General features: G+C 50.0%; 11 protein-coding genes across 11 annotated transcripts; 5 read left to right on the top strand and 6 right to left on the bottom strand.

Annotated features, from left to right (window-relative positions):
* Window positions 1-93: 93 nt before the first annotated feature.
* steA (sexual development transcription factor SteA) lies at window positions 94-2,469 on the bottom strand (the record flags this gene model as incomplete). The annotated part of the gene is made up of 5 exons (XM_040848825.1): window positions 94-343; window positions 407-490; window positions 584-2,122; window positions 2,185-2,284; window positions 2,337-2,469. The coding sequence occupies 5 exons, from the start codon at window positions 2,467-2,469 to the stop codon at window positions 94-96; spliced, it is 2,106 nt and encodes a 701-aa protein (XP_040708668.1).
* Window positions 2,470-2,890: 421 nt separating this feature from the next.
* ASPSYDRAFT_39630 (uncharacterized protein) lies at window positions 2,891-3,470 on the top strand. Its single transcript, XM_040845929.1, has one exon. It carries the CDS (start codon window positions 3,219-3,221, stop codon window positions 3,453-3,455), a length of 237 nt encoding a protein of 78 aa, XP_040708667.1. The 5' UTR covers window positions 2,891-3,218; the 3' UTR covers window positions 3,456-3,470.
* Window positions 3,471-8,675: 5,205 nt separating this feature from the next.
* Window positions 8,676-9,646, bottom strand: ASPSYDRAFT_84848 (uncharacterized protein; the record flags this gene model as incomplete). Its single annotated transcript, XM_040851430.1, has 2 exons — window positions 8,676-9,212; window positions 9,269-9,646. 2 exons carry the CDS (start codon window positions 9,644-9,646, stop codon window positions 8,676-8,678), a joined length of 915 nt encoding a protein of 304 aa, XP_040708666.1.
* Window positions 9,647-9,911: 265 nt separating this feature from the next.
* On the top strand, window positions 9,912-10,862 carry ASPSYDRAFT_140277 (1-(5-phosphoribosyl)-5- ((5-phosphoribosylamino)methylideneamino)imidazole-4-carboxamide isomerase HIS6; the record flags this gene model as incomplete). The annotated part of the gene is made up of 3 exons (XM_040841030.1): window positions 9,912-10,211; window positions 10,299-10,485; window positions 10,579-10,862. The coding sequence occupies 3 exons, from the start codon at window positions 9,912-9,914 to the stop codon at window positions 10,860-10,862; spliced, it is 771 nt and encodes a 256-aa protein (XP_040708665.1).
* A 473-nt stretch (window positions 10,863-11,335) lies between these two features.
* ASPSYDRAFT_54257 (uncharacterized protein) lies at window positions 11,336-11,854 on the bottom strand (the record flags this gene model as incomplete). The annotated part of the gene is made up of 4 exons (XM_040848823.1): window positions 11,336-11,413; window positions 11,484-11,576; window positions 11,694-11,751; window positions 11,817-11,854. The coding sequence occupies 4 exons, from the start codon at window positions 11,852-11,854 to the stop codon at window positions 11,336-11,338; spliced, it is 267 nt and encodes an 88-aa protein (XP_040708664.1).
* Window positions 11,855-12,539: 685 nt separating this feature from the next.
* On the bottom strand, window positions 12,540-14,331 carry ASPSYDRAFT_140332 (Elongator subunit ELP3; the record flags this gene model as incomplete). The annotated part of the gene is made up of 2 exons (XM_040841040.1): window positions 12,540-13,966; window positions 14,031-14,331. 2 exons carry the CDS (start codon window positions 14,329-14,331, stop codon window positions 12,540-12,542), a joined length of 1,728 nt encoding a protein of 575 aa, XP_040708663.1.
* A 414-nt stretch (window positions 14,332-14,745) lies between these two features.
* Window positions 14,746-16,124, top strand: ASPSYDRAFT_140376 (succinate--CoA ligase (GDP-forming) subunit alpha; the record flags this gene model as incomplete). Its single annotated transcript, XM_040841043.1, has 7 exons — window positions 14,746-14,906; window positions 14,973-15,001; window positions 15,075-15,201; window positions 15,267-15,329; window positions 15,394-15,419; window positions 15,470-15,552; window positions 15,624-16,124. The coding sequence occupies 7 exons, from the start codon at window positions 14,746-14,748 to the stop codon at window positions 16,122-16,124; spliced, it is 990 nt and encodes a 329-aa protein (XP_040708662.1).
* A 1,266-nt stretch (window positions 16,125-17,390) lies between these two features.
* On the top strand, window positions 17,391-20,099 carry ASPSYDRAFT_142524 (RFX family transcription factor; the record flags this gene model as incomplete). Its single annotated transcript, XM_040841248.1, has 3 exons — window positions 17,391-18,130; window positions 18,186-18,503; window positions 18,563-20,099. The coding sequence occupies 3 exons, from the start codon at window positions 17,391-17,393 to the stop codon at window positions 20,097-20,099; spliced, it is 2,595 nt and encodes an 864-aa protein (XP_040708661.1).
* Window positions 20,100-20,746: 647 nt separating this feature from the next.
* Window positions 20,747-23,091, bottom strand: ASPSYDRAFT_39618 (uncharacterized protein). The gene is made up of 4 exons (XM_040845928.1): window positions 22,926-23,091; window positions 21,881-22,735; window positions 21,088-21,816; window positions 20,747-21,016 (listed from the first exon to the last, which is right to left on the bottom strand). Coding segments are annotated over exons 1-4 (1,710 nt in total). The 5' UTR covers window positions 22,928-23,091; the 3' UTR covers window positions 20,747-20,892.
* A 433-nt stretch (window positions 23,092-23,524) lies between these two features.
* ASPSYDRAFT_26825 (E1 ubiquitin-activating protein AOS1) lies at window positions 23,525-24,875 on the top strand (the record flags this gene model as incomplete). Its single annotated transcript, XM_040844325.1, has 4 exons — window positions 23,525-23,555; window positions 23,628-23,685; window positions 23,754-23,925; window positions 23,988-24,875. 4 exons carry the CDS (start codon window positions 23,525-23,527, stop codon window positions 24,873-24,875), a joined length of 1,149 nt encoding a protein of 382 aa, XP_040708659.1.
* A 333-nt stretch (window positions 24,876-25,208) lies between these two features.
* ASPSYDRAFT_348114 (Ytp1 family protein) lies at window positions 25,209-27,447 on the bottom strand. Its single transcript, XM_040845284.1, has 4 exons — window positions 27,185-27,447; window positions 27,038-27,115; window positions 26,127-26,969; window positions 25,209-26,061 (listed from the first exon to the last, which is right to left on the bottom strand). The coding sequence occupies exons 1-4, from the start codon at window positions 27,302-27,304 to the stop codon at window positions 25,543-25,545; spliced, it is 1,560 nt and encodes a 519-aa protein (XP_040708658.1). The 5' UTR covers window positions 27,305-27,447; the 3' UTR covers window positions 25,209-25,542.
* Window positions 27,448-27,842: the final 395 nt, after the last annotated feature.

Here is a 27,842-nt window from a genome sequence, read left to right as displayed (position 1 = left end):
AAACCACAAAACATTAGTGACCATATAATGACAACACGACCCTTATTAAAAGCATTCGAGAACTGAATTCCGGGTGAATTTATATCAGCTCCGTTAAATTTGTTGTTGCAGGAGTTGGGGTGCAATCATGTGGGGTGCCATCATAGTACCCATTGAGGATTGTAAAGCGATAGAAGATGGCATCGACGTCACAACGGGAACACCATTGACACTATGATGAATGGACTCAGATGGCGAGTCTTCCTCATCGTTCGAGATAGATTCGTTATCCTCGTTTTCCAAATCATCATCGTTGAGGAATGGTTGATGACCATCTTGTTGAGCCTCATGAATGCGGCGGTGTCTATCATGTTTGATAAGCAAGATGATACAAATGCAAGAGGGCAAGGCAATGGTAGTGACTTACTGCGCCAAATTGTCAGACCTGGAAAAGGCCTTGTTGCAATAGGGGCAAGGGTATGGTCGCTCCTGGGTATGAGTCCTCACGTGTCTAGAAGCTAAAGGTCAGCGGATGTCTGCAGAGGTTATGACTGAGACAAGCCGTTTTGCAAGTGAAATCAATAAATAGTGGGCTGAAGCTTACCGTTTCAAATGCTCCAATCTCTTAAAGAGTCGCCCGCACGAAGGAATCGGGCACGAATGCGACTTCTGTGGGTAAGGGCCAAGTTCCATCATAGTAGCGCTGCGGGCGCGGCGCACGGGGCCTGTTCCATAACGGTCACCCTTATGACCGATACTGTTGTGAACAGCGGATTCCATGATTCCATTGGTAGGAAGAGCTCCCAGGTCATCCGGTGTCTGTCCGACGGGCATGGAGTTTTGCTCGCGATTTTCATCCACGTTCTCGAGAGGTGTGCCATTGCGCGACATTTCCTGCAGCAGGTTCTTCTGGGGAAGAGCAGCCGCATGATACCCGCCATTCATGGAACGATGTAGCGAGTCATGTCGCGAATCTTCAACCTCACCCGGAGCAACCGAGCTGGAAACAGAGCGTCGCAGATCACTAGGTTTATGCGCCGCGTACGACATAGACGGCCCTGGAGGCGCAGGAGACTGGGTAGCGGACGCAACAGGGTTAGCAGCGCCAGGTGGTATGGAAGACCGACGGCGACGTTGCTTATAAGTTGGCGATCCCTCTAGAACAGAGTACACGTTGGAGTGGAAATTTCTAGCCGGCGTGGGAAAATGCGCGCTTGCCAGGTTTGACGGCGGAAGGTGAACCATCGGGTTGAAACCAGATGCAGTAGTCATCTCTGGAATCGCAGTGTACAACCCCGTGTCTTCATTGGCAATATAAGCAGGCTCTGTGCCCATGTGAGAGGTGTGCTGAGGAGGCGTAACGGGCTCAAAGGATAAACCGCGGTTGCTATAATCTTCATATTGTGAAGACACAAAAGAAGGCGCTGGCGAGTACTCGACGAATGTCGGCATTGAAGAGTGGCGCTGATGGACGCGAGTTATGGGCATGCCGTTGCGGTCGTATTGGATAGCACCGTAATCCGCCTCGCGTTTAATAATGTTCTGAGCCAAAGTATTGGGCATCGGAATCGACGTGTACATCTGGGGATTGCCCGATTCGTCCGCGAGAAGGGGGAGCGACGGAGGAGCCATCTGGGGAGCCATCTGGGGAGGAGGCATTGCGTCAACGGTCCGAACGACTGGGGATGCAGATTGGCCATATGTCGTACTTGCGTGTGCAGCAAACGATGAAGAATTCGCTTGTTGTGCCTTTGTGAGTTGCTCATACAGCGACTGGGATGAGTCAAACTCAAAAGACAAAGCTGGCTCGCTGACTGCGACAGTGGTAGCTTCCTGTCCCATCTTCTCCCGTTTCAAATCGCGCTCCAGCGCATCAAGAAACAGCCTGTCATGAGGCACGCTGTACCAATAAAAGACCTTCTGCTTTTTCTGGGTTCGGATGCAGTTGTTCTTGTAAAGGAAATCGAGGAACGGGCTCTTCGGTTCTTCCAGCGTAGCATCGGTCCCAGCCTTCAAGTTTCGCAAGTCGGAAAAGATACCTTCCTCGAATTTCTTTGAGTTTTTGACCGGTCGTCCAAAGGCTTGAAATCGGAATGCAAGACAACGGACTATATCGGTTCCTGAAATGTGGAAAAGGTTGCTCCTGTAGGGCGAGGTGGTTAATAGGGTTTATCGCGGGGGAGAAGTATGTTCCATCAAACTAACCAGAGAACACAGGAGATATAATCACCAGTTGGGAGAAGGAATCTCCGGATAAGCTGGTCGGGCTGCCAGTCCACTGGCGCCGAAAGAAGGAAGTATTTCACTAGGCCGGTTAGCTAAGCGCCAAACAGGACAAGCGAGCGATCGCATCTTACAATTATCAACTTGCTGGAGCTGGACTTGCGCATCGTGAGGCAGACTCTGCTGCGCTTCATTCGATAGCATGAACGTCTCTGGCTTCTGGGGCGGCGCCATAGGCGCGCCGTGTTGGGGGATTTGGGGATACATTTCCGTGACCTAGGGAAACGACAAGTCAGAGCGAGAAACGAGCATACAGGACCATACACCGGTGTAGGCTTCGATAGTGACGGCCAGACCGAGTAACACAGCGAGTATACGTACAGTCAGGATGCTCCGTCGGAAGTTCGGCCAGGGAGCTCCCTCTTGAGACGGGGTGGATGAAATGACAAGTAGGATATTAAGGCACAACGATGAACGTTTGATATGGCGATAAAGTGTTGTATAGAAAACAGCGATCGATGGTGGGAAATGGAGGCTATTCAAACACAATCCGAGGAACCAGCCTCCTACAAAGGTTGTTTGTTAGAGAGAGGTTTGAAGAAGCTGCCTCAAAGAGAAGGGACAAAAGGGTAAAGAAAGAGGGAGAGAATAAACTGGGCCAGCCCGTTTCTAATTCTCTTTGAATAGCTCGCACGGCGAAATTGAAACGAAAAGAATGAGAACAAACAAGAGGCAAGTCGCGATGGGGGAGGGGGGAAGAGAAAGAGAGCGCGGATGAAGGAGGACTTGCTTTTTCAGAGTGTTGAGAGAAGCGGTTTGGAGGCCGGGGGGAAGAAGGAGTAATAATGGACCTTGTTATTATTTCGGGCTAACAGAGGTGCTAATAATAATGCGGTAAGAATAATAACAGGAAAATAATAATAAATAATGAATAATTATGATAATCTGAACCAGCCAGTGCGGGTGACTGCTGAGGGGGGCAGAACCAGAGAAGAATTCAGGGAGAGACGGGGACGATGGATCGCATTCGCTCGGAGTCGGTCGTCCTCGTTCGACTTCCTCTCTCTCTCTTGATCTCCGGCGCTCTGACTGGCTCAATTACCTGGTCACTGCAGGAGCTGGGCTACTGGAGGCGCACAGCGCAAAAAGAGGACCAGAGGCCGTCTCCGTTAGACTGTCGACTAAGAAAGACCGGCAAGGAAAAGCGGAGTCGGCGCGAGGGACTGGTCGGCCGGGTGGAGACCTGTACGTGACGTGTGCAATACCAGGGACCTCCACCTTTTCTTCACAAACCAGGCGCATCTGTAAGATACCATGGTAACCGTGCTGTCAAGCAGCACAGGCGAGAATCACAGAGTCGAGGGAGTGGGGATCTCTACCGGGTCCAGGTCAACAGGAATAGAAGGCTGGAAGTTCCGGAGTACATTTGATGATTCTTTAATCAGTTTACTGAGTTTCTCGTGCCGCCCTGTTCGGCTCGAGCCTCTCGTACTGGGAGCTTGAAGCTATGCCGTCATCGTCATTCGAGTCCGTCTTCTAATACCAGGGGTGCGCTTCGAGACGCCCTTGAAAGCACGTCCATCGGAATTAGGACAAAACACTGAACAGCAACAGAATCACAGATACTGACGCAGAAATTAGCTGCCCTTCTGGAAGACTGAGAATTTGGGCAACGACAATCGCCATAACCGTTAGAGTCGTTAAAGTCGTTACTAGCAGCTTGAGCCTTGCAGTGGGCCCGACTATCGCATTAACTCCTTCAAGAATGTTCCTGGCGAGGTCCACCAGAAAGAGTTACTAACTTGCTTGTGTTTTGGTTTTGAGTTAAGCCTCAGACCTCAAATTTTTGGCGCAACTTGCGTTCTCGAGCTGCAATCTTCAACAGGAAGATACTGGCATTGATGCAGTTATCTGTCTCTGGCAGCAATCGATATCTTGCAATCCCGCCTGGGTCTCAGCGCAGCGGCAGCCTCCAATGAGTGGCAGCGTCGCACTGTCAAGTTGCCTGCCAAGGAACGCGACTGCGAGTCAGGTGGAACCAACAGCGCCAAGCCAGCGCAAACATCATCAAACTGGCGCCGGAAACAATCGTGAAGTATTTGCCCCTTGTTTCAGGTCTTTTGCTCTTTGCTGAGCGCTTATCCTCAGCAAATGAGCGCCCATCCTGCCCTCCCTGTGGCCCCTGGCCGTGAGGGCCCTGTTCAAACTTCAAAGCCCACCTGTGAAGCCGGCCCTGGCCCTGCTGGCCCGCTGGGTCATCTGCTTACCCAGTCATTCGATGGCTTGCTCACTGCCTGGATCCTTCAAGAGAATCCTCCGATCCGTGATACCCACGACCACATCCTCTTACTCAATTTGGCATGAGCACTGTCGTCGCCCCGGTATACAACCATCGCGAAGAACCCCCGTGAGAAACCCACAGCTGCCAGACCTGCTGCTGGGCCGCAGTTGCACGAACGGGTGCTTGCTCAATGTCACATTAAAATTCCCACGGGCGGTTACATTCAGAATCATACTCCTCTTGGGGTCGGGAACCCGACTCGAGCTCTGTGTTCAATGTTCATGCTCGGAGGGCTAAAAATAGACCTATCGTACATTAGCACTACGTACGGACGATGGAGACACGCTGCGGTGCTTTCCTCGACGACACCGGTTCAGCTTGCAATCAGAATAACGGCTCCAGAGCGCCTGTTACAAATCTCGCATCTGGTTACTAGTAAAACTTATCGGCCAAGTCTCGTTGCAAGCCTGTAACGCACCCAACAGCAGGGCCCAACCGACTTTGGACCCTTCGAAATACTCTTTGATTACCTCCAAATGTGATCGATCTGGACGATAGGTCACTCCCCTCTGCAGTCACGATCTACACCCCCAGTATCAGACCTGAAGACGGCCTTGTGATTGTCTGTACTCTGTAAATCGCATACTCAACGGGGATGGCGATCCCCCGTTTAATATCAACAGTCCAAGTTAGTGGTGATGGCCGTTGAATTCTTCGTGAATTCTTCACTGCCCGCGGACATCGTATGAAGGGAGATAGAGAGACGTGATCTATCTTTCATTCTGCATACCCGGGATTGTGCAGAATGCAGGTTACATTTGCTGGCGGCTAAAAGGGAATGGTCAACAGACACCTCGCAATCTTCGAAAACAGATCGTGCATTTGTACAATTGCACGTTGAAGGTGGACCATGCAACCCTTTGGGAATTATTGCAGAATGCAGAGCTGAGGCACTGGGAGAAGATCAAAACAGTATAGCACTCAGGCCACCCTGAACCCTCGTCGCGAGCTTCCTGTATCCTGAATCAAATCTTCGACGCTCTGTAGAATTAGATCGACACGATCATCATTAATTCGGGGAGTTTTCGGAGATACCCTATGTGGATCCATTCTAGCCCTATTCGATGCTAGCACTTAGGCTACCTAGCTTAGCCTTAAAGGAGGGCTACGTGGTAGTCTGACGGTCTGACCTCGGAGATGAGGTTCAACCTTGAATCTGAAGCCCTGGCCAGGCTGCCAGCAGACCAAGAGCGAAGAGGAGAGAAGGGGCAACGCAGGATCCGAGCATTTAGCCATTTACCGTGGCGGCCGTCTGATCGGAGGAGAGATCTTGGATCCGACTGTGGACTCCGGGCGCTGTGCTCCATAGTTCCCAAGAAGTCAATTCTCCGATGTCTTTTTCTTCGGTTCTAGCAGCGATCGAGCGCCATGATACCCGCAAATGCTTGTGAGTTGGACCACCAGACATCAGGATTCAGGTGCGATACCGGTGAGTGTGGTCACTAGTCACTACTGTCACCGAGTCAGGCTCAGCAGATGGCTCGCCTGCGGAACAATCCAGGCAGCCTGGCCGAAAACTTTTGGAACACTGTTTTCTGTTTTCCGGTTAAAGCCACGCGACTCGCGGGACCACAACAATCACTTCACCGATTCCACGGAGTAATTTTGCGAAAGCCCTCGAGAAGCCAGGTGGGGAACAGTAAGCCCTCGCGCAAAAGTTCCGTCTTCATGAATCTCACGATCTGAGACAATTGGCCGTGCACTTGACTCTGTTTGATCGTCCAGACTGAAACTATCTAGAAGACTAGAACATCACAACAACGAAGCTCTAAGTCGACGAGATATCCACCTTAAGCAACCCCATTGCTATTGATAGCAGCTTGGGATGGCGCCATCACATACCCGTATAGTCGTATTGCTTTCAAGTCCCAGGGCTCGGTCCTCAGTTCTCACACCCAGCCTCCTCGTTTTGTTCCATGCAAACTCGGAGTGATCGCCGATCAGGAATCAACATTACCCCCCTACCGTGCTAGAGCCAAGGGGTCGATGCGTGCGCCGGACCTAGCGGAACGCCGGAAACTGGATACAACCCACGGTCGACTACTGCACTCCGGGTGAACGTGAGAACGTGCGGGGTGGAAGGCCAAAGGAATGGACGGTAGGAAAGTTGGAAGTCTGCAAATTGCAAGAACCAGGGCTCAAAGGCCGACTCCCAACTCGGCAAATTATCATTTAGCAAGCCAGCGCTGATCGTCCTCCAGCGTTCAACTTCCAGGTAGTATCTTAGGAACATTCTGAAAACTTCCCCGCAACTTCGTTCATAACTTCGTCAAGGTGACTGACATCGTGCCCCCGCCTCACGCTCCTTCGGCATTACTACTTGGTTTGTTCCCGGTGGAATTCAACAACCCACCACCGTCCAAAATCCTATTCCACAGGGCGAGTAGCTCGGATATACCGGAATTGACTTCTGGAGTGTCAGCGTAAACCAGGCTGGTGCTGAAACGCACTCCAGGAAAGCCTAGAAGAGGACCCGGGGTCCATACCGTCAGCCTCAATCACCATGGTTTCCACAAATTCTTGCCACCACAGCCAGACCTCAGCCGTCGATTTGCCGAAAAAGCCGCGTGCTAGATTATCCTAGGATGATTGACTCCCAGAATAACAGCGTGGACAAGGCGAGAAGTTCCCAATACAACAATGACTCTCTCCCGGACCACTTTCAATTCTCAGTATGTTATTCATCATTCGTCAATCATCATATACAACTACGTATCAGTCCAGTGCGGGGGGTTACAGTGTCGTCAAAGAGAACAATGATGATGGTGACTGTCAGTGCTTCTGACAGACTGCAGGATTCGGCCGCCTTCCCAAAATCCCTACGCCCTTGTATCCCGCTCAGACAGGAATATGCTGTGTTGATCGAATGTCGACCCCGCTTTGAAGCCTTGGAGAGCAACCTGACGATGTCTTGCTCAATGAAATAGCAAACGATGATTTGCTAGAGCATTCAAAACCAGCCTAATTGGGTGACTTGCAGAACATGAAACATCAGGTACATCCTTATTTGATACAAGTGTGGCTCAATTGAGGCCCTGAAAATCCATTTGGGGATTTGAGGATGGCGTTGTGGAAACTGCCCATAGTGAAAAATTCCGTTGAGGTAACAACAAACTGCCAGCCAACGCCGAAGACCATCCCAGGATCAAATCTGATTTGAATCGCGGTTTTCCGATGCCATAACGTGGGACTAATACCAGGACGGTGGAAAATATCATGTGGTAGAACCGACGTAATGGGAAAGTTTGCTCCGGGTACCTGGCAGGGTTCTGGCAGGATTGGCTTGGTGGCTTTATTCTATTCCAGATCCCAGACTTGAGCATGTTACTGTCCACACACCACCGGAGTCACAAATAGTTTGCCACCTAAAAGTCCAGCTTCGCAGATTTCGACGTGGTTTTCCCTACCAAAATACGCACTGTCACGATCAACTCTTATCACTGCTACAGACCCTCAATGAGACGTGTGGGAGCAAACAGACAACAGTCAAAGGACAGAAATTCGTTCAGTCATATTCCATGACTCGCCCTTGATTAAGATCCTAAACTCTATTGAGACCAGTCAAGAGACTAAGATTGATGTACCTCCACTTCGAATGACCGATTCAAAAACAGGGAAGCAAGAGTGTCATGCCAGGCTCAAACCTTAGTGCCCTCGGAGGTTTCACCATTTCTGGAGCGGTGCACTTGGGGGCGCTATACTAGATTTAGGTTGGGGTGGCCTCCAAAACGGGCCCAACGTGGAAGAGACTAAGGTTTCAGATCCCCTTTTCCTCAGGTACCAGAGGTTCGGCTTGGCATCAAAGTGGGCAAGTTGGACCCGTGATCAAGTGCAGTACGTCCTCCGTATGCGCCAAAGAACACGTTCGCACGAGATCCGTTCCATGGGATCGCTGCACAGATTTGCTCGGATTCTGCACGGCCGGTAACAAACTGAGACGTGAAACCGCCAGTGGGGAAGAAGTATTGGGCGTCCTCGCAAAGGAAAAGAGCTACCCTTCGAAAGACTCCAGCCGGCAGATACAGCCCGTCCGATCGTTCGAGACCAGCCATGGGTGGCAAGGGACTGGGTATGCAGAGTCATCCGCTCCAGTCGACCAATCGCAGAAAACTCCATACCCTTTCTCCCAGTTCTAGCGACGGCCTCTGGTCTTTCCGCGGCCTCGCGACTTCCCACCTCCTCTTCGCGACGCCTGGACCTGCGAGATGTCCCGTTTACTCAGATTCAAAGTTCCACCCATGAATTTTCCGATCGAGGGACCCCCAACTCCTCGTTCACGTCGCTCGCTGCTCACCTGCTTCTTGGGCGCGGGTTTCTCAAGGATGATTCCGTTCTCTCGAGCCTCCCGTCGACGCTTGTCTTCCTTTGAAACAGCCTTGGCCTTGATGCCTTTGCGCATTGATGACGGCATGTTCTTTTGATGGTAGAGCGATTTTTTAGCCCCAAGTTCCTGCATTCGCAAATCAAGTGCCTTATGACGGTTCTTGCCCGTCGGTGCAAGCTCGGAAGCTGACTCCAGAAGATGCGATTCTTTTAGAAGTCGCTGAAGCGCAAGATCGTTCTTCAGATTGAGCGTTTCGTCATCTTTATCGTCCTCGTCATCGTCTGCTTTCTTAGAGCGATCTGTAGTAGGCTTCAAATCCACATCAAAGGATGGCGGCTTCGCTGTCTTTAGAGTTCAATATTAGTAGATATTATTTCGCTCATAATTCGATCCAAACTTACCATGAACGCCTTTCGAGCCTTCTTGTCTATCAAGTTGTCCAGCCCACGGGAAGGCGCCTGGTACTCAACTACCTCGACCGGAGTGTTTTCAGTCTCCACGCCGTCAATGCCGCTCCATTCGGACTCAGATTCGGACACTGACTTGGAATCTGCACCGCCATCATTCTCACCGTCATCGTCGGATTCGGACTCTGATTCGTCCTGTGCGGTACTAGTTTCCTTGACTTCTAATGGCTCGAATTGGGCTTCGAAAAATTTGCGAAAGATATCTTGAGCGCTTTGCTGTTCGGTTGTGGTCTTTTCGGGGGGGTCCTCCCGATTGTTTGCTTTCTTTGCTCTTGACACCACAGATGTCTCTCTTTTCCGTTTACCGACCATCTCTGGGAATCTGTTGGTCCAGGTACTTATTTAATGTCGTAGAGATTGGAACGTTTGGATCGTCAAGAAGGCGGTGAAGGTCAACTTTTTCTCGTCTGGAGTAGAGTTCAGTCACGTGCGATAAGATAGGCGCATTTTAGAGGGGTGTGGAAGACGCGAAAGTAGCCCCTCCAAACCTGGATACATACGCAAACAACACTTCATTACAGTCCAGCAAAGGCAAATCAGATACATTGAACATTAAATAGAGGAAAGGTCCCGGATAATGACCCAATTTCGCCCCTGTATCGACCTCCACTCAGGACAAGTCAAGCAAATCGTCGGGGGCACTCTGAGCAATGTCGAGTCAGATCTGAAGACAAACTACGTATCGAAACTTCCAGCAGGTCACTACGCAAGCTTGTACCAGAAACACAACCTCCGCGGTGGCCATGTTGTGAAGCTAGGCCCCGGCAATGACGATGCGGCTAAGGAAGCGCTGAGGACGTGGCCTGGGGGCTTGCAGGTTGCGGGTGGCATTACGGATGAGAACGCTCAGTATTGGATTGATCAGGGCGCTGATAAGGTGGGCCATCAGTCCCTTTCGAGGCATTGCCTCAATTTTATTTGCTTGCTTTGCTTTTGCTATTCATTGAGCTAACTATTATCACAGGTAATCATAACATCGTTCCTTTTCCCGGAGGGCCAGTTCTCTCTTGCGCGGTTACAGTCCGTCCTCGGCGCTTTGGGAGGTGATAAGTCAAAGCTTGTCCTTGATCTGAGTTGTCGGAGAAAGGACAATACGTGGTTTGTGGCTATGAATCGCTGGCAGACCATTACCGAGATGGAAGTTAATCAAGGTGAGTTATATATATATATATATATTTATTTATTTATTCCGTCTACCCAATCCAAGGATTATTGCTGGATATTTGTACTAAGTGTCCACATAGAATCAATCTCGTTGCTTGAGCCATACTGCTCCGAGTTTCTCATCCACGCTGCAGACGTTGAAGGGTTACAGCAGGGCGTTGACGAGGAGCTGGTATCAAGACTTTCGGAGTGGTGCTCTATCCCCGTTACGTATGCGGGTGGAGCAAGGAGTCTGCAGGATCTTGAGAGAGTGCATGTTAGTAGTAAAGGCAAGGTCGATTTGACAATAGGGAGCGCCTTAGATATTTTCGGGGGCTCTGGGGTGACGTTTAATGAGTGTATTCAATGGAACAAGGATCATTGATCTGGACAAAGTAGGCATTATTATACAGCCGGGCCCTCCACTCTAGTTATATACCAGTTCCACTCAGCATAGGGCATCTATCGACGGGATTTCGCATTTGACGACGGAATTCCGATTGTTTCTATCATGGCAAAAAAGGTATATACATGCAGTGTGCGCGCAGAGCAAATCGCGTCCTCTCTAAGAGCATACCAGCTGTCGTTGAAAAAGACCACGTTTCTCTATAGCCTAAAGTAGATCTGTAAAAGCACAGCCATAGCGACTAAGTGTTGCTCTCAAACAGCAAAAAAGAAACCTATCCATCGAGTGGGGATACTGGGGGATCCATCCAAGAACGATTCTCAAGAATCTCACTGCGCTCTAAGACGCACGGCATCAGACCCCGTATATCCAAGCCGGGAATCCTACATCCCGGCTCAACCCAGACAAATCGTGCGGGAAAAAATAAGATGGCATAAGCGAGCGAAAGGCGCTTAATTCAGCGATATGGCGCCGCCCCGGCGGGCTCGGATGTGCAGGTAAGCCTGGAAGGCGCAGAAAACAAAAAACCCCTAGGGTAGATGAGATCAGCAAAGCCATTGAACAAGCGTTTGATTTTGGCGAAATCGGCGTGTAACATACAGCGTAGATAACCACAGCAGTAAATATCGAGGCAGCAACGGCTCCGCCGTCCTCCGGTTCACCATCTGAGCCGGTGAATCCGTGGTGTTCGCTCTGTTTGTACCAGGCTGTCAGTCATTTGTAATAGCGTGCTTGGGTTCATATTCCAGGTAAGGGGCTTCTAGAGCAAGGATGGAAACAAATGCGGTCGACGGGGTAAAATCGACGAACCTTGAACAGCGACCCAAGGACGGAGAGGATGATAATGGCGAAGAGGGAGATGACCACGCTGCAATGAAAGACGCCCGTCAGTTGATGGAATAAACAATATCGCATCTATCATGAGAGTCATACCAGGACCAGGCGTTCAATGAAGATACGACAGGCTTCATTGTGTCGTCGTTGCTGCTTGATGCGCCGATAGAGAGATAACGAAGTGGAGGTTTACCTGAGGGAGAAGGGCGATGAGAGGGATCCTCCGGCGCTAGGACAATAGCTGACTGGGGTTGTGGTACTATATATGGCGTGAAAAGACGGGATGAAAGGAGAGATGGCTGAACTCGGAGTGATGATGTTTGACGCTTGTGCGGCCTTCTGGAGACGGACTGGGTGAAGCTTTGGATGGGCGCAGCAGGCCTCGCCGCCTAGCCGCTTTCGGCATCCACGTCAAATCTCCAGTCCATCCAGCCCCATGAAACAATCCGTAAAATAGACTCAGTAGAGCCTCCCACGGGAGGTATGTAAAGTGAAGAAATGCCGTATAGTATCTCAATAAATTTAGTTTTTGTAGTATGCTACTGTTCTAAATTAAGTATGCTTTCTTGCGCCAACGATGCTTCCGTGATAGAGTTCCGACGACTCTTTCAATGTATGTACAAGCAATCTTAGCCTGCTTTGATGGCACGGCTATATTCAATGGAGTCGTCAAAAATCATTGCTACCTGGAAAGCACTCCATAAAACGCCAATCCAGTCTCAACTCAGAACTTTTGCGCACCTGCGTGTCTGCCTGAGGTATCATGAATCATATCTGTAATAGCAAGAAAAGACAAGGATAGTTTTGGTCGTCCGTATACTTTTAATATTCCTCTCCTTCGATCGGCTCAAGCATCTTGGACATGTAGGGTCCGTCCAATGTATACCCAAGGCGAGCATAGTAACTGCGGACACCAACGCCTGAGATGACGCTGATCTTTTGACTTCCGTGTTCCTCTCGTGCAATTCGTTCGGCCTCCTCCATCAACAAGGTTCCGAAACCTCGATGTTGGAACTTACGCGCATCACGCCCGTGGAGCGGAACAGCGGAACCGTACACGTGCAGTTCACGAATGATGCTAGTTTGCTGACCAGTAAACTCGGGGCGGAATGTATGCGTCGAGCTGCACTTGCGTAGACGCAGAAGACCGATCAGGATATCCTGCTTGGGATCCTCGTAGGCGAGGAAAGTCTCCCAACCACCGTTGGCTGCATAGTCACGACGAATAAGCTCCACTTGAGAGGGGCGAATCTTGTTCTTGACCTCGTTGATCCCGACTTCGCGCGTACGAACGTCTCGACACGTAGTACCAAAGTCTTTCATGCGCGCTAGAGCCAGCTCTCGCAGATTACCATTCTCGACTCCCGAAGTAACCAGCGGCATCGGGATATCTCGCTGAACGCGATAGATACGAGTCCAGGGTGGCACAAGTGCGAGAATACGAGCAACAAGGTCGATAAGCGCATTTGGAGTATAGTTCTTGTAACGACCGGTCCTCCAAAGTTCGTAAAGACCAGTTCCGCGAATGACAAGCGTGGGGTAAATCTTCAGCCCATCAGTTCGAAAGTCTGGGTTCTCGAAATACTCCTCGAATTGGAACAGATCACGTTCCATGCCCACGTTAGGCAAATCAGGCATCATGTGGCTGACCACTTTGAACCCCGCATCTTTTGAAAGCTTGAAAGTTTCTGCCACAGCAGCAACGGTATGGCCACGATTTGTATCTCTCGCAACATCTTCATATAGACTTTGGACCCCAATTTCGAGTCTCGTACATCCGTAGCGAAGCATGCTACTCAAGTGTGTGTCCAAACAGTAATCGGGGCGAGTTTCAATAGTTATTCCCACGCACTTTATATTACTCATTTCCCCAGCCTGAACTGCTTCATCGACGTTGTCGGTCTGGTAGCCACTCAGCGCATTGTGAAGTTGAGCGACGAATGAATCTCGGTATTCTGCCGGCAGAGACATAAAGGTTCCTCCCATGATAATGTATTCCACCTTGTCCACACTGTGGCCAAGCGACTTGATTTGATCAACTCTTCCTCTTGCCTGCTCGAACGGGTCATATCGCGCGCGGATTGCTCGCATCGACGTGGGTTCATAACCGGTATAAGACTGTGTAGAATATTCGAAATCCGAATCGGGGCCGCCGGGGCAATAAACACAAATGTTACCGGTATAAGCGATATGGGGGCAACGGTGGGGTTTGCTCATCACAGCTACAACAGCGATACCAGAGGACGTTCCTAAAGATGCGAATAAGCAAGGCCCTTTTTTTGGTCCTAGATGGGACGACGAAAAAAGACATACTGATTGGTTTCGCAATCAACTTCGGGAGGATATATTTTTTGTAGTGCTCAGGAACAGCTGAGATGATGGCTGTCAAAGGCGGCTGGCTGCCCAAGACATGCTTTTTCGCGATTTGACCGCGGAGCTTATTGAGGTTGATATCTTTCCTAGGTTTCGTAGGATCCTTCTGCGACTCATAATCCTGGATCAAGGCATTTGCGATATCAGAGCACGCCCTCATATATCGTTCATTTTCAGGTGGCAGCTTGAGGCTCTTCTTCGATTTGGTGGGTGGCGGGGCTGTCATTGTAATAGTCGCCATGATGGGAGGCTACCTCACGTCGACCGCGGGGGTGGACGGACTATCGGTAAGGTAGATGTGTAGCCTGAACTAGAATGAAATAAGCTTAACCAAGTAAAAAATGTGGGTGTGCGACAGTAGTTCGAAGCAATCACTGTATCGGCCACTGATAGCGGGAGAGGAAGAAAAATCAAGGCCGAGTGAGGCCGACCGCCCGCGATAATTCGGACCGCTTAAAGCTTTCTCCCGACCAAATGGCCAAACCCGTGTTTCGAACAGACGATTGCTGCTCAGTCTCTACTACTGCTTTTTCTTCCCCAGTCCCCTTTCACATAACCTCAAGACCTTAATTGCCCGTCTCGCGGTGCAATCTTCCCTCTCTACTCTACATTTCTTTTTTTTTTCCCAAGTTCGCATCTCCTTCCGTCAGTCGTCATGCAAGCTATTCGCCGGAACGCGGCCTCTGCCCTTCGAAACGCTGCTGCCATCCAGCGCCGGGCATACTCCCCTGGCCCTTACTCTGAGACCGTCAACAACCTTCGCATCAATGGCGACACGAAGGTTCTCTTCCAAGGATTCACCGGAAAGCAGGGAACGTACGTGGCTTCTTGCCGGAATTTGCGGGATTAATATTCGAATATGACACTGACACGCGCCGGTAGTTTCCACGCCGAACAAGCGATCGCCTACGGTATTCATTGCAATTTCCTTATCACACGGTTATACGCGCGGATTGGTCTGAGTCGGATGCTTACATATACCAGGTACCAAGGTCGTCGGTGGTACCAACCCCAAGAAGGCCGGCTCTACGCATTTAGATCTCCCAGTCTTCGCCAACGTTAGCGACGCAGTTAAGCAGACCGGTGCCACTGCATCTGCCATCTTCGTTCCGTATGCTTTAGGACCTTCGAAACCTGATTCTTTATTATAAACCAGCGCTGATAACTAGGATACAGCCCTCCCTTGGCTGCCAAGGGTATCGAGGAAGCAATTGAGGCTGAAATGCCTCTAGTTGTCTGGTAATATCTGACTTGTACTCGGGAAATAACGTATTGCATGGCTAACCGGTGTGGTTTTTCGCAGTATCACTGAGGGTATCCCTCAACACGGTATGAAAACATCCACATAACTCGCGCATAAACTAATAAAACCCTATTAGACATGGTCCGCATTACCGACATTCTGAAGACTCAAAATAAGACTCGTCTGGTTGGCCCTAACTGCCCCGGTATTATTGCTCCTGTAAGTACCAGTGACTACTCGATTTCTCCATAAGACCACTTGCACTGACAAGGAGACGTTCAATCTTGCAGGGCCAATGCAAGATTGGTATCATGCCTGGCTTCATCCACAAGCGTGGCCGCGTCGGTATCGTCTCCCGTTCTGGTACTCTGACGTACGAAGCTGTCAACCAAACCACCCAGGCCGGGCTCGGTCAGTCTCTGGTTGTTGGCATTGGCGGTGACCCCTTCTCTGGTACCAACTTCATCGACTGCTTGCGTATCTTCCTTGAGGATGAGGAGACCGATGGTATCATCATGATCGGTGAGATCGGTGGCAGCGCTGAGGAAGATGCTGCCGAATTCTTCAAGGCCAACAACAAGCACAACAAGCCTGCCGTTAGCTTCATTGCTGGTATCAGTGCTCCTCCGGGCCGCCGTATGGGCCACGCTGGTGCCATTGTTAGCGGTGGCAAGGGCGGTGCCGACTCCAAGATCTCTGCTCTTCAAGATGCTGGTGTCGTTGTTGAGCGCAGCCCCGCTGCTCTTGGCAAGTCCCTCCTTGCCGAGTTTGTGAAGAGAGACTTGGTTTAAACGTTTTTCTGGGCAACTTCTTCCCGTACTTTGGCTGGGGATTATTGTGCAAATCACCGGTTTGGTGCCCATGTAACCGTTGAATCGGCCGTTTGAGCGTCAAGGCGATGACCAATATTCCTCAAGCTCTCCGCTAGATTCCCGCTCTTGGAACCCTCCTGTACTTTTCCTTTCTGTCATTGTCATTTCATATGTTTAGAGACGGTAGGAAGTAATTAGTTTCCTCATGTAAATTTTGAATATCTATTTTGTTTCCTGTGCTCTCGAAACTTAAATATAAACGGAGGTGAAACTCTTAGTGGGCGGTATCACTCGTCGATATCGCTGTTGTAGACTCCTGGTATCTTTGTATTTGTGAGTCGTTGGTGTGGTTTTCCTTCTGTTTACGGAGATAAAATCACGAGTAAGTTTGAAGAGTCTGAAGTCCGTTATACTTGTCGGCATATAAATGCAAATAGAAAGACGGCCTAATACCGCTAGTGGTTTTTATGGTCGAATGGTATTTCGATAATACTTCCGGCGCACAATATTTTGTATTTATTCTTGAGTTGAGTATGCGATCTCCAAAATATATATTTGTACGTCATTACAAGCCACCAGAGAGTTGTGACGTCTGGGGATGTAGAAGAATCAGGTTTTTATATGACCAGATAAAATGGGACCCTTTAATAACTTGAATGCTCAAAGTTAACCACCGAAGACATGGCAATGGTGCCAACGGAGTAAACAATAATAAATGGCAGCTTGCGCCTGAGGAATGACAGGCTTACATAAAGCGCACGTGATCCACGAGTTTGTTTTCGTTGCTTGAGGAACGGGTGACTTTGTGTTTATTCCTGCTTGTCCCTCGAATATCGCCAATTCAACGCCCAAAACGCCATGAGCCTCCGAGAGCCCGACACCTGACAGAGTAAGTATACGACTAGTTTATTTTGGACGTCATAACTATTCGTCTTTTTTGTTTCTAGCCGGGGTTGTCTCCTCGCGGTGGCACCGAGTCGGCTCTGAGGACGCATCAAAACAGACGGGCGCTACTTAACCTATTATTATTGCTCGTCGTTACCCACTGTTTTGCACCTAGCAACGAGCAAGAACCCAAGCAACACCACCACTATTCGACGTGCTGCGTGCAATAGCTTCTGAAAAAGGAAGATGCCTCCTGATATTGGTAAGGCGCTGCACTTCCCTGTGGGATAGTTGTTTTTTATCCATCCAATGCTCTCCGGGCTGCATCTCGCCCCGATTTGCTGCATTGCTTGCTGACCCATGGTGACACTAGGTCGCGCAGCCTCTCTGTCTTCCAGTGCTGCCTCCCAGACAACTCAAATAGTCGCCCCTCATAGTCGTCCCGGCACGGCTGATCTCATGAGATCGCGATCAGAAACCGTAATATCTCGGAATAGCCGTCGTCCGCGGTCGAGAGGTTCGACCGCTAGTATCCATTCGACCACAACCCAACAGACCCAAGACCAGCAAATCAACGATGGTTTTTCCCAATTCTTGCCGACCCAGGCGTCTGCCGGACCCAATGTTTTCGGCAATAACCCAGAGGATATCATTATGCGATTCGGCCAGCAACTGTCGCACCAGGTGAATGGCACCTCTTTGGATCCGACAATGCAAGATGGGCACCATGCTGTCATGCCCAGGGCTGATGACTATCCCAATCATGCTATTCATGGTCATCATCTATCACATCATTCCATGCCGTCTGGAATTCACTCTCATGGGTTACCAAACGTTGCCATACCTCAGTACCAAAGCATGTACGACAGCGGGATTGAGAACCACCTACCTGAGCATGTTCTGGATGACAACGATACTTCTGAAGCAGGAATCAAGAAGAAAAAGGGCTCAAGTTCATCCCTTGCCAACGACAACGAACTGCGGAAACTTTTGCGTCAATATGAAGGTTATACGCTAAAGCAAATGGCAGCAGAGGTCCTTAAACATGAGGGCGCTGGTGGCAAAGCCGAAAAAGTCAAACAGGTCTTCGCGATGATCTGGTAAGTGCTGAGATGAGAATATTGCTGCTTTGTATGCGTCTCTTACTCGCTATAGGCTGAGAGAAAACTGTCGGAAAAGCACTGGCTCTGTCCGACGAGACCGTGTTTATTGCTGCTATGCAGAGAAATGTGGAACCGAACGTGTTTCAGTGCTGAACCCTGCCTCATTCGGAAAACTCGTACGAATAATATTCCCAAATGTACAGACGCGCCGCTTAGGCGTTAGGGGAGAATCGAAATACCACTACGTCGATTTAACGGTAATCGAGGAGAAACAACAGAAGCCGTCGCCTCCAGCCACACGATTCCCATCTCATGAACCCACAGCTATGGGTACCGCAGAGAGCAGGAATGGCGACGATTTACAAAAGGGGTAAGTGGCTTGTTCCAGGTTACAAGGTTAATATGCGTCGTATACTCACCTGGCCATAGTGCAAGCGTATTAACGCAACCTACCGCAGACACAGCACTGTTTCCATCTCCCACTACTTCCTTTGCACCAAAAGTTACAACCGATACAGCAACTTCTGGCTGCGGTTGTCAATCTTCCGAGGCGGACGTCATTACGCTTGAGAATGTCGCTAGCCATTCCGGAAAATTGATTCACCAAATGCTTCAGCTGCCTACGACGGATTGTTCCTCGGTTGATACCGAGTCCTTGCAACTACCGGATATCAATGATTATCTTCCTGCCAACACTGATTCCAAGGTGGCGGCAGCTCTTGCTGCACTTTACCGTTCCCACTGTATTTCGGTCATTGATAGCTTCCGGTATTGCAAAGAGCGCAATATGCTCAAATATTTCTCTGCGTTCCATGGCACTTTGACGGTTCCGGTTCAAAAGCTCCTGACGCATCCTAATATTGCGCCATGGATCAAGGAGTGCGATTGGCTTATGTACCAAAAGATGATTGCGTTCGTCGCACCACTGACAACGCAAGTCGTCCCGAAACTTGTTTTGGATGCGTTCAGCTCGATATCGCAGCGACTTACCACCCATATCAGTGACACATTCAAGACCCAACCCGTGCATGTTTCCCTAGCGAGGTTGATACCAGCCCACATTTTTTGCAACCTTTTAAGGCACATGCTCGATGTGAACCAATCTGCCAACGCTGCTGCTGCATGGCTTTGCCACCCTGATAACAGGAACCAGATGTGGCTTGACTTCACGACATTAGTCGATCCCAAAGAGATGATGACAAGGGCGAATATTCCTAGCTGCGCAGAACAGGCTACGGAACGGATATTGAAGCACGATGTCCGCGCTCTCCTCAGTCCAATTACGGAATTGAACCCTGCTACTTCCAACTCCTTTTTCTCCCAGCCTGACATGGAAGAGAGCACTGAAGCCCATAAATTTCCAGTCGAGGAGTCTGTCGGAGATGAATACAACTTTCCAGACAAGTGGATTTCCTTCATCCTGAATCTGGCTCACATTTTCCCTCAACACCGCACACAGTGTGTCATTCAACGCGTGGATGCACTGTGGGATTGTATTTTACGCCGTCTAACGCTGGGAGGAGCCCAGAGCTTTAGTGCATGGTGGATGACTAAGGTCTTTTTTCATGAAATGATGCTATGGCAGGCAGAGAAAGGTGGATTCATGCAATATACACCAAGCACTCTGCAAAACGCAGACTTGGACTCTGACCAGTCCGGACCTGGGGCTCTTATTGTGAAGGATTCTTCTCATGCTGTCGGTAACAAGGAACAAAGCACGACGCCGGATGCCCAAAATGGTACATCACTTGAGCGGTCACGGACGGAGGTTGAAACAAACATGAATCACATCGAAAATGGGAAACCTACTAATATGACCGAAAACCTAACGCCCTTCCATGCCCCGAATCACGACGACAGCGCTATTGATCTTGATGACGACTCAATGTTAATGACGGTGGGAAAGTACGGCGATATGATGGCCTCCGACCCAGCAGATGCGGAAGGCGATGTTGTCGTTATCTAAGTTTTTCACCACGCGAGTTGGATTTCTGCTTTCTTACATTTTAGGAAAGAACAAAATTATGCTTCTTCATGGTGGAGTTGGATTGGGAATTCTTTCTTTTTTTTGTTACTCGGAGTATATATGTTTTGGTTGGTCCACAAGAAAAGGATTCGGCGTTGGGCTTTTATTGCACGAGAGACGAGAGACGAGAGCATCAATTCGGGATTCGCCGGCTAACAGCATTGTGATTTAATGCTTTTTCCTGGCTGTCAGAAGTACGGGTCTCACAGCGTGGTTGAACCCGTTTCAAGACCTTGATCGGCTTTTGCCTAGCCCTATTTTTGCTTATTCCTTTGCTCAGAAGGGGCGGTTGTCACTGTAAATATTGATTCGCTATTGGATTGCAGCTTATTCACCATCATGCCGTCGGTTTATAGGCGTCTTGTTTGCCTTTGTGAGCTTGTTTAATTACCTTCTGTTTATGACATCCCATTCTTGCAGCAAATACTTAGCTACCATGAGTTGGATAGTCTTCTAATGCATTTTGATGAGGCTGCATAAAGACCTTTTTGATACCATACAGTACAATATACTGTATATAGAGCGAGAGGTGTTCGGTATCCATGCACTGCAGGTTAATTCATGATGGGTAAGTAATAGATAGAAGCGCCCCCATGCTTTCATTACGAAAAGACGGATAATATGTATCAAGCTCATAAAAAATGTACAAGAGAACTTAGGACGACATGCTCATTAAGTGGCAGTGTCTCAAAAATCGGCATCACATCGCCTTTTTCGCGACATCCGAAGGGGATCATCTGAGCCCAGCCGCGGGAAAGAACCTTGGTCCAGCAAACCCATGAGCAATGACGCTTTGAATATCTATGTTACCCGCATTGTAGGGACTCCATAATTTGATTAAAATGTAACGGCCCGATCTGTCATGGAAGGAAAGGATGTTAGATGGGCTTGAAGGAGACCACAAGAGCAAAACGGACGCGAGACTTACGGTGGAGGATCGAAATTGAGGCTAACGCTACTCTTAGGCCGCTTAATGAAGAATTGAGCAAGAGGTTTCATCAGTCCAACACCTGTAGAACGTGCAGGTGGTCCAGGGCGCGGCGCCGAGGGAGCAGCTGGTGGGATGGGTTGTATTGTGTTTGGAACATGACGACGTCGCGGTAATTCATCTTGCTCCGAGGCATACTGACGACGCATAGCCTGTACCTGCCTTTGCAGATCACGTCGTCGTGAATTGTATGAGTGGGACTCAGAAGTGTCGTCCTCATCACTGCCGCTGTCCTCAGTATCCGAACAGAGGAAATCATCATCCATTGGGTACATCGTGCCAACCCTCTCCAACCTTGCCGGTTCAGGTGCCCGGGGTATGGAGAACTGATCTCCAGGCCTGTCAAGCTCAGTACCATCAGAGCGCTCGTCATAGTCTGTAGTGACATGAAACTCAGATGTCTGATCTGTATTATAACTGGAAGAGGCGCCGGCAGGTTCACTAGTGTCTGTATCTGAGTCCGAAGGAGAGTCGAAGCCGGCTAGGGATGCCCGTTCAAGGGTCTGTAGGGGAGTCCGATATGAATTCATGTATTCCTGAGACGGTTGCATTCCGCTCCGCCGATGACTATGATGATTCCGAGAGCCGGCATACTGAATTTGATACTGGGCAGTGCGAGCGAGGAGGTCGTCGGCTGACATGGAAACGAAAACCATGCCTGCTTGTATCCTGATAAGAGGTGAATTTGTTAGCAGAAGTAGCGGCGATTTTACGAAACCGAGGTTGAACATACGGGGCGTCATATCCAGATTTAGGCGCTTTTATGACGAGCTTCTTCAGACAGAATGGCGCCTCCCCACGGTGTTTCAAGATCAGATTACAGCGGTCTGACTTTGTGCAATACACGGACGAGTCATTCAAAAGGATGTTTTCCGGCCCCGAAGTTTCATATACGGGTTCGTACGTGCCCCCATCGCAACTGGCCAACTCCATTTTCAACGTTCCGGGCACGACTTGACCGTATTGACCATATCTCAGATTTTGTACGCTCTGTCTGTCATCATCCGTGTCAAGTTTTCTGCGCTTGACTCTCAATCGATCCGTAGGAGTGCCGGTATCCGGTTCCAGAGGCATGGTGGATGGAGAATCTATATGAGGAATCGGCGAGTCAAGGATGGAATCTCGATTTCTTCTACCCCGGCTGGGTCGTTCATTGCTTCTCAAGCCACGGGATCTCGAAGCTCTGTTGATTGACCGTGATATTCCAGAAGGACTTAAGTCGTGATTCATAATTACGGCGTCCAGATTCTGCAGCCTTTGCAATCCTGGATGTATCGGCCCTGTTCTCGTACCATGAGTATGATCGTCCCTCGAAGCCTGCTCTCTTTGTAGGTCTCGAATCTGCTGATCCACAAATGCTCTGGTTTGATCAAACGAATATCGGTCCCTTGTGCGTTCGGAGCGGGACTCCTCCAGCTCTTGGTTAAGAGTCTCCAAGGCTCGGGCGGAAGTGCTTCGGTTCCGCTCAGTATTTAATAAATCCCGTAGATGCTGTAAACGATTCGCGTTTGGCCGATGTAGACGATCGCTGGGTCTGCTTCCTCGGGCGGTACGACGGGAAGCGGGAGGATAGTCATAATTCCCCGACTAGAGTTGAGAGGACAAGTAAGCCAGGGTCTGTCAGGTTACCCCCTCGGTGCTAATAGAAAGAATTTCTGCCTTGGGCGGATATGGCAGCAAGATTTGTCTTCAACGTACCATTCTATCGAACAGGAGCCTCGTTAGTCCGACTCGTAAAGGTAGCTGATAGGAGGGGGAGAGCGGAGACAGAAGGAACCATACCGGGGCAAACGGAGAGCGTATGGATGCGGAACGAACTATACGGAGGCACACGATAGGCAGGATGCAAGGAGGCCCGATCGACAGCAGCGAGGCAAAATGACGGTGAGCAGGGACAGAGTAACTGGGCGAGAGAGATGGAGGGGAAGCAGTGCAGTGGCAGGCTGATGACGCTCCGGGGAAGCGAGCTAGAGGCGATAAACGGGCCAGCGCTTATCTGCCGGCGCACGTGATGCCCTATTGTGGTGGTGTGCTTCTACTTTGTACTTCAATAGTCCGCATCCTCCATCCTCGAATCACTTGCTGCTGGCAATCGGCTGGCTGGGCGTCTTTGCTGGCTTCATGCATGTTGGTGACACATTGAGTGATGCTCAATTGTTTACCCCCGCCCCTCTTCTGGCGTTCTCCCTCCCTGCGCCCGGCGCTCTTCGTCCAACGTTGCCGTGTTATTATCCCTCTCGCTTCGCCGTGACGCTAGAAACTAGTCTTTATCTACTCCCCCCGCCCCCGTTACTGGCATACGTTACGTTCGCATTGACCTGACTGTCGCCACCACCATATCAACTCGTTCCCAAGCTGCGCACGAGTGGATTTCACTATGGAGTCGCAAGACCAGTCAATCAGCGCCGGTATGAATAACGTCTCTTGATATTAGTGCATTTGCGGGGTGTTTTACAGTAGCTGACATTTCTGCCCACCAGATGAGATTGCTTTGTACGATCGTCAGATCCGCCTTTGGGGTGTGAAGGCCCAAGAAAAGTGAGTGGGAACCAGCGACTGTCGCGGCCAGTAGTACCCTTGACTGACCGTGAGCCGTACTTTATTAGACTGCGGTCCGCAAACATCCTCCTCATAACCTTCAAGGCACTCGCAAATGAAATCGCTAAGAACCTGGTGCTGGCCGGCATCGGTAGCCTCACCATAATCGACGATGCAATCGCGACAGAGGAAGATCTTGGAGCGCAGTTCTTCCTAACACAGGACTGTGTCGGCCAGAATGTATTTTCCCGCCCTGGTATTGTTGATTGCTGCAGTCCCTAAGTGTGCTAACTCTTTTGCAGCGAGCCCAAGCTGCCGTCCCGGCAATCCGCTCTATGAACCCAAGAGTCCAGGTCTTCGCAGATGCGAGCAGCGTCTCTACCAAGCCACCGGATTTCTTCGGTCAGTTCGACGTAACGATCGCCACCGAGCTGGATTTCTCGATGTACAACACTATAAATGCGGCCTGTCGCATAGCTGGACGCTCATTCTACGCAGCTGGACTGCACGGGTTCTACGGATTTGTTTTCTCTGATCTTATTCAGCATGACTTTGTGATCGAACGAGCTAAATCAAACGTCCCGTCGGCTACCCAGGAAACACCTACACGAAGTATACTGAACATCACGACTAAGAAGGAGAATGATAAAATCATCGAAATGGTCACGAAGAGGGAGATGTATTCTCCTTTGCTCCTCGCAAACACTTCTCCACTTCCGGATGAATTTACCCGCCTACCCCGCCGCAGAAAACAAGTAACACCATTCCTGAGTTGCCTACGGGCTCTTTGGGAATTCCAAAAGCTTAGCCAGGGGACACTGCCGTCATCTTCCCGTCAGGATCTAGAGTTATTTACAAAACTAGCCCGTGATGCGCACCAGGAATTAAAGCTCGACATCAGCACCCTTGACTCTGCGTTTCTACGCACTTTCCTTCAGAACCTTGGGAGCGAACTAAGTCCAGTGGCCGCTTTCTTAGGAGGCAGCTTGGCTCAAGACGTGATTAATGTCCTGAGTGCTCGTGAGCAGCCTCTCCAAAATCTCCTACTGTTCGATGGTGAGAAATCCGTTGCACCGACTTACCCGTTGCACCCATTCTTCCCAATGGATATGGGAAATGCAATGCCTGCTGTGCCTCCAGTTGCAAACCCTACGCCGTTGAATGGCCAACAAGGCATGGGCCAGATATAAATGTTTCTGGGTGCACTGAAGGCGTCGAAATCCTTGAAGGATGTTAAGTGATTGGACAGAGTGCCACACGCACGCACACACAGAGCCAGGAAGGAAAAAGGATCATGGGATTTCGGGATTGATTTATTGGCGTAGCATTTAACTTCACTTCTTTACGTTCAAGCCTACGTTCTATCTGGACCGGGAATGAACTTACGACTGTATGATAGGATTTTGACAATCGGACATGGATCGATGAAGGGTCTCGGGGTAATCGAGACCTGGATTTTTTTTATTTACTGACTTACTTACCTACTTGGGCTACAGCTCTGGTTGAATGCAGGAAATTGATGTCTTGGAATTCGTTTCTATACATGGATAGGTAGGGTCATCCACTCAAACGCCAACCGGTGCCAAGTCATGAGGAAGAAAACACCCTGGACACAAGCCTCTCAAGATTCTCCACACCTCATAACAATAGTTTCATATGATACACATATATAATGCTTTTGCAGGCAATCACGCAAGCACCGGTCCAACGCCACATACCCAAAACCAAAGAAAAAACATTATGAAAGGTTGGGCTCTAGAATGACATACCCAGTCAGTAAGGACACCCTTACCCAATTACCATATCCGTGTGCATTTCATTTTTCCAATCCCAATTCCAATAGCAAATACAACAAATCTACTCCCGATCCTTATGGAAAGGCGGCGCACCCTCCTCATCCTCGGATCTTCGGCGACGGTTCTCATCGTAGGGTGGTACCTTGGACTCGTCTTCCTCATCGGAGATGAGACCCTGGAGCTCGAAGGTCTCTGCATCCTGGATGCGCTGGGCTTCGGAGGAAGAGTGCGCATGCCCGTTCATCTGGCGGTAGCGCGCGCTCCCGGATGGGCCAGGGCGGAGGATTTCCTCGTCTTGGTCGGTGCTTGTACGAGAGTGGTTTCCTGGGTCTGCGGATTCGGGCCATGCGTGGACAGCGTATATGTGGAGGAGGACATTGACGACTGTTAAGGGGGATAGGGTTAGTGCCAGTCCATTATAATGCGTGATTTGGAGTGGGTTGAGCATACATAAGAAGAGGATGAAGGCGATGCTGAAAAGAATAAGGACGTAAGCGACATGAGTGATCCCCGCGTTTTCCAGGAGTTGCATCTGCTCCTCGGTGGCGCCCATGAAGAGGAATCCAGAGGCGTATAATAGCTGTACAGACCAGTGCGTTAGCTTCGGGATTTTTTTCTCCACTAAACTCTGAAAAAAAGACTTACAAAAGGCGTCAAGTACTGGAAGCTGTTGGGATCGGTGCCATCCACACTTAGAGTGCCCTTGTCCCTCAGCACGAAGGATATCTCAATAATCCGAGTGAGACCAGCCGCCATCAACGTGTATCCGAAAATTTTGTGGATCATAGTACTGATCATTGAGTGTTGCGGGTGGCCGGACATGGCATAACCTGTCAGCCCAATGACAAGAGCCGGGATAAGGTTCCTCTTGGGTCGACCGTTGCGCTTGCGACTTAACCAGATACCCAGCAAACCAGCGCACCACCAAACAATGCCCATTGTAGTGTGTTGTAGGTCATTGTGAACCCAGGGGCCACCCCACCGATGCTCCGTGAAAGTGTTGACACAACCCCACGCCGCAATGACCAAAGAATCGAAGAACTCCTGGCTGCGGCCGGTGCGGCGCAACCAGTATTGGCCGACGAGAAGGAGAATGGTAAGCAGGATACCGTAAGCGATGAAGGCGCTGCCCATGATGAAATGGGCCAGGCACTGTCCGAGATGGTCGTCGCGACAAAAACCCAGCGCAGTGATGCCCCCAAAAAGCATCTGCACCCAGCTCAACACCGGCATTGCCTTGCCGAGGATACCATGCAGAATGACGAAAACCCGGCGAATCCGTCCATGAATTCCCCTCTCTATATGCAGTTTAAGGTAGATGCCTACCATAACCTGTGCGGCCAAGAAGAACATCAGGGCATTCGCGAACGAAGCGTGGACATTTTTCGCGAACTGGCGGCCTTTATGCGCATGACCGAGAAAGTATGCGACGATAGCAATAGCGGTCCCGACGACTTGAACAGGTACGTGCCATCGTGATCGAGTGATCTATGAAGATATCAAATAGTAGTTAGACCAAGTTGCCTGATCACTGCAAGCTGATTTGAGAGCCATACCCCGAGCACCATTCCTAGCGGGAAAATAATCCCAAACGACAGTCCCATGAGAATCATATGAATCCATAATGTGGAGTCCTAAAAAGTAGAAAGCATCGTGTCAGTCCGCGTTCAGTCAAGCGTGCTTGGGACCAAGGCGTGGCATACAATAGGGTCATCAGAGACAGCGGCACCTTCGGGAACGTTTTCATGACCGCCGTGAGCCAAGGCCGGGGAAACAAGGAGCAGGGCTCCAAGCAGTCCGCGCATAACAAGAGCGCCCGTCATCTCGCAGTCTCCGTGGAGTTATTTGCAAGAATAAGGAAGGATGAAAGGAAGGGGAAGAGATGACGAATCGTTGGATTGAGGCGATCGGCCGGCCGGGGCGGAAGCTGGAAACGGCCTGAGAAATCAGTGATCAGACTCGTTCGGATTGGCTGCTGCATCCAACGGACCACTGCCGTGCTTCATGGTACACAACTACTTAGGTACACAAATATTTATCTACTGCGGTGCAACCGTTCAGTCCGGGATATCCAGTGCTCGATAAAACGGGTCATATTTGTGCTCTAGAAGCACTACCCTTTGTTTCTCGACGATATGAGTTGAGTGCCTCAGGAACAACATCTCCCATACGGTAGTGCAGTACTACGTGCCACCATCTTGACGAGGATTCATCAGAACCGCCATTCATCCATCTCAAATCAATAACAATGTCCTCAACCCCTGAGAAATCCCAAGTTTTCCCTATCTCGCGTACCCAGGAATCACAAAGAGACACAAAGCTAGCAAGTCCACCTCAGTAGCTTGGACCCAAAACAACCCC

The sequence above is a fragment of the Aspergillus sydowii genome, assembly GCF_001890705.1.
Source record: "Aspergillus sydowii CBS 593.65 unplaced genomic scaffold ASPSYscaffold_1, whole genome shotgun sequence".
In the NCBI taxonomy this organism is placed as follows: domain Eukaryota; kingdom Fungi; phylum Ascomycota; class Eurotiomycetes; order Eurotiales; family Aspergillaceae; genus Aspergillus; species Aspergillus sydowii.
This window is presented reverse-complemented; position numbering and strand designations above follow the sequence as displayed.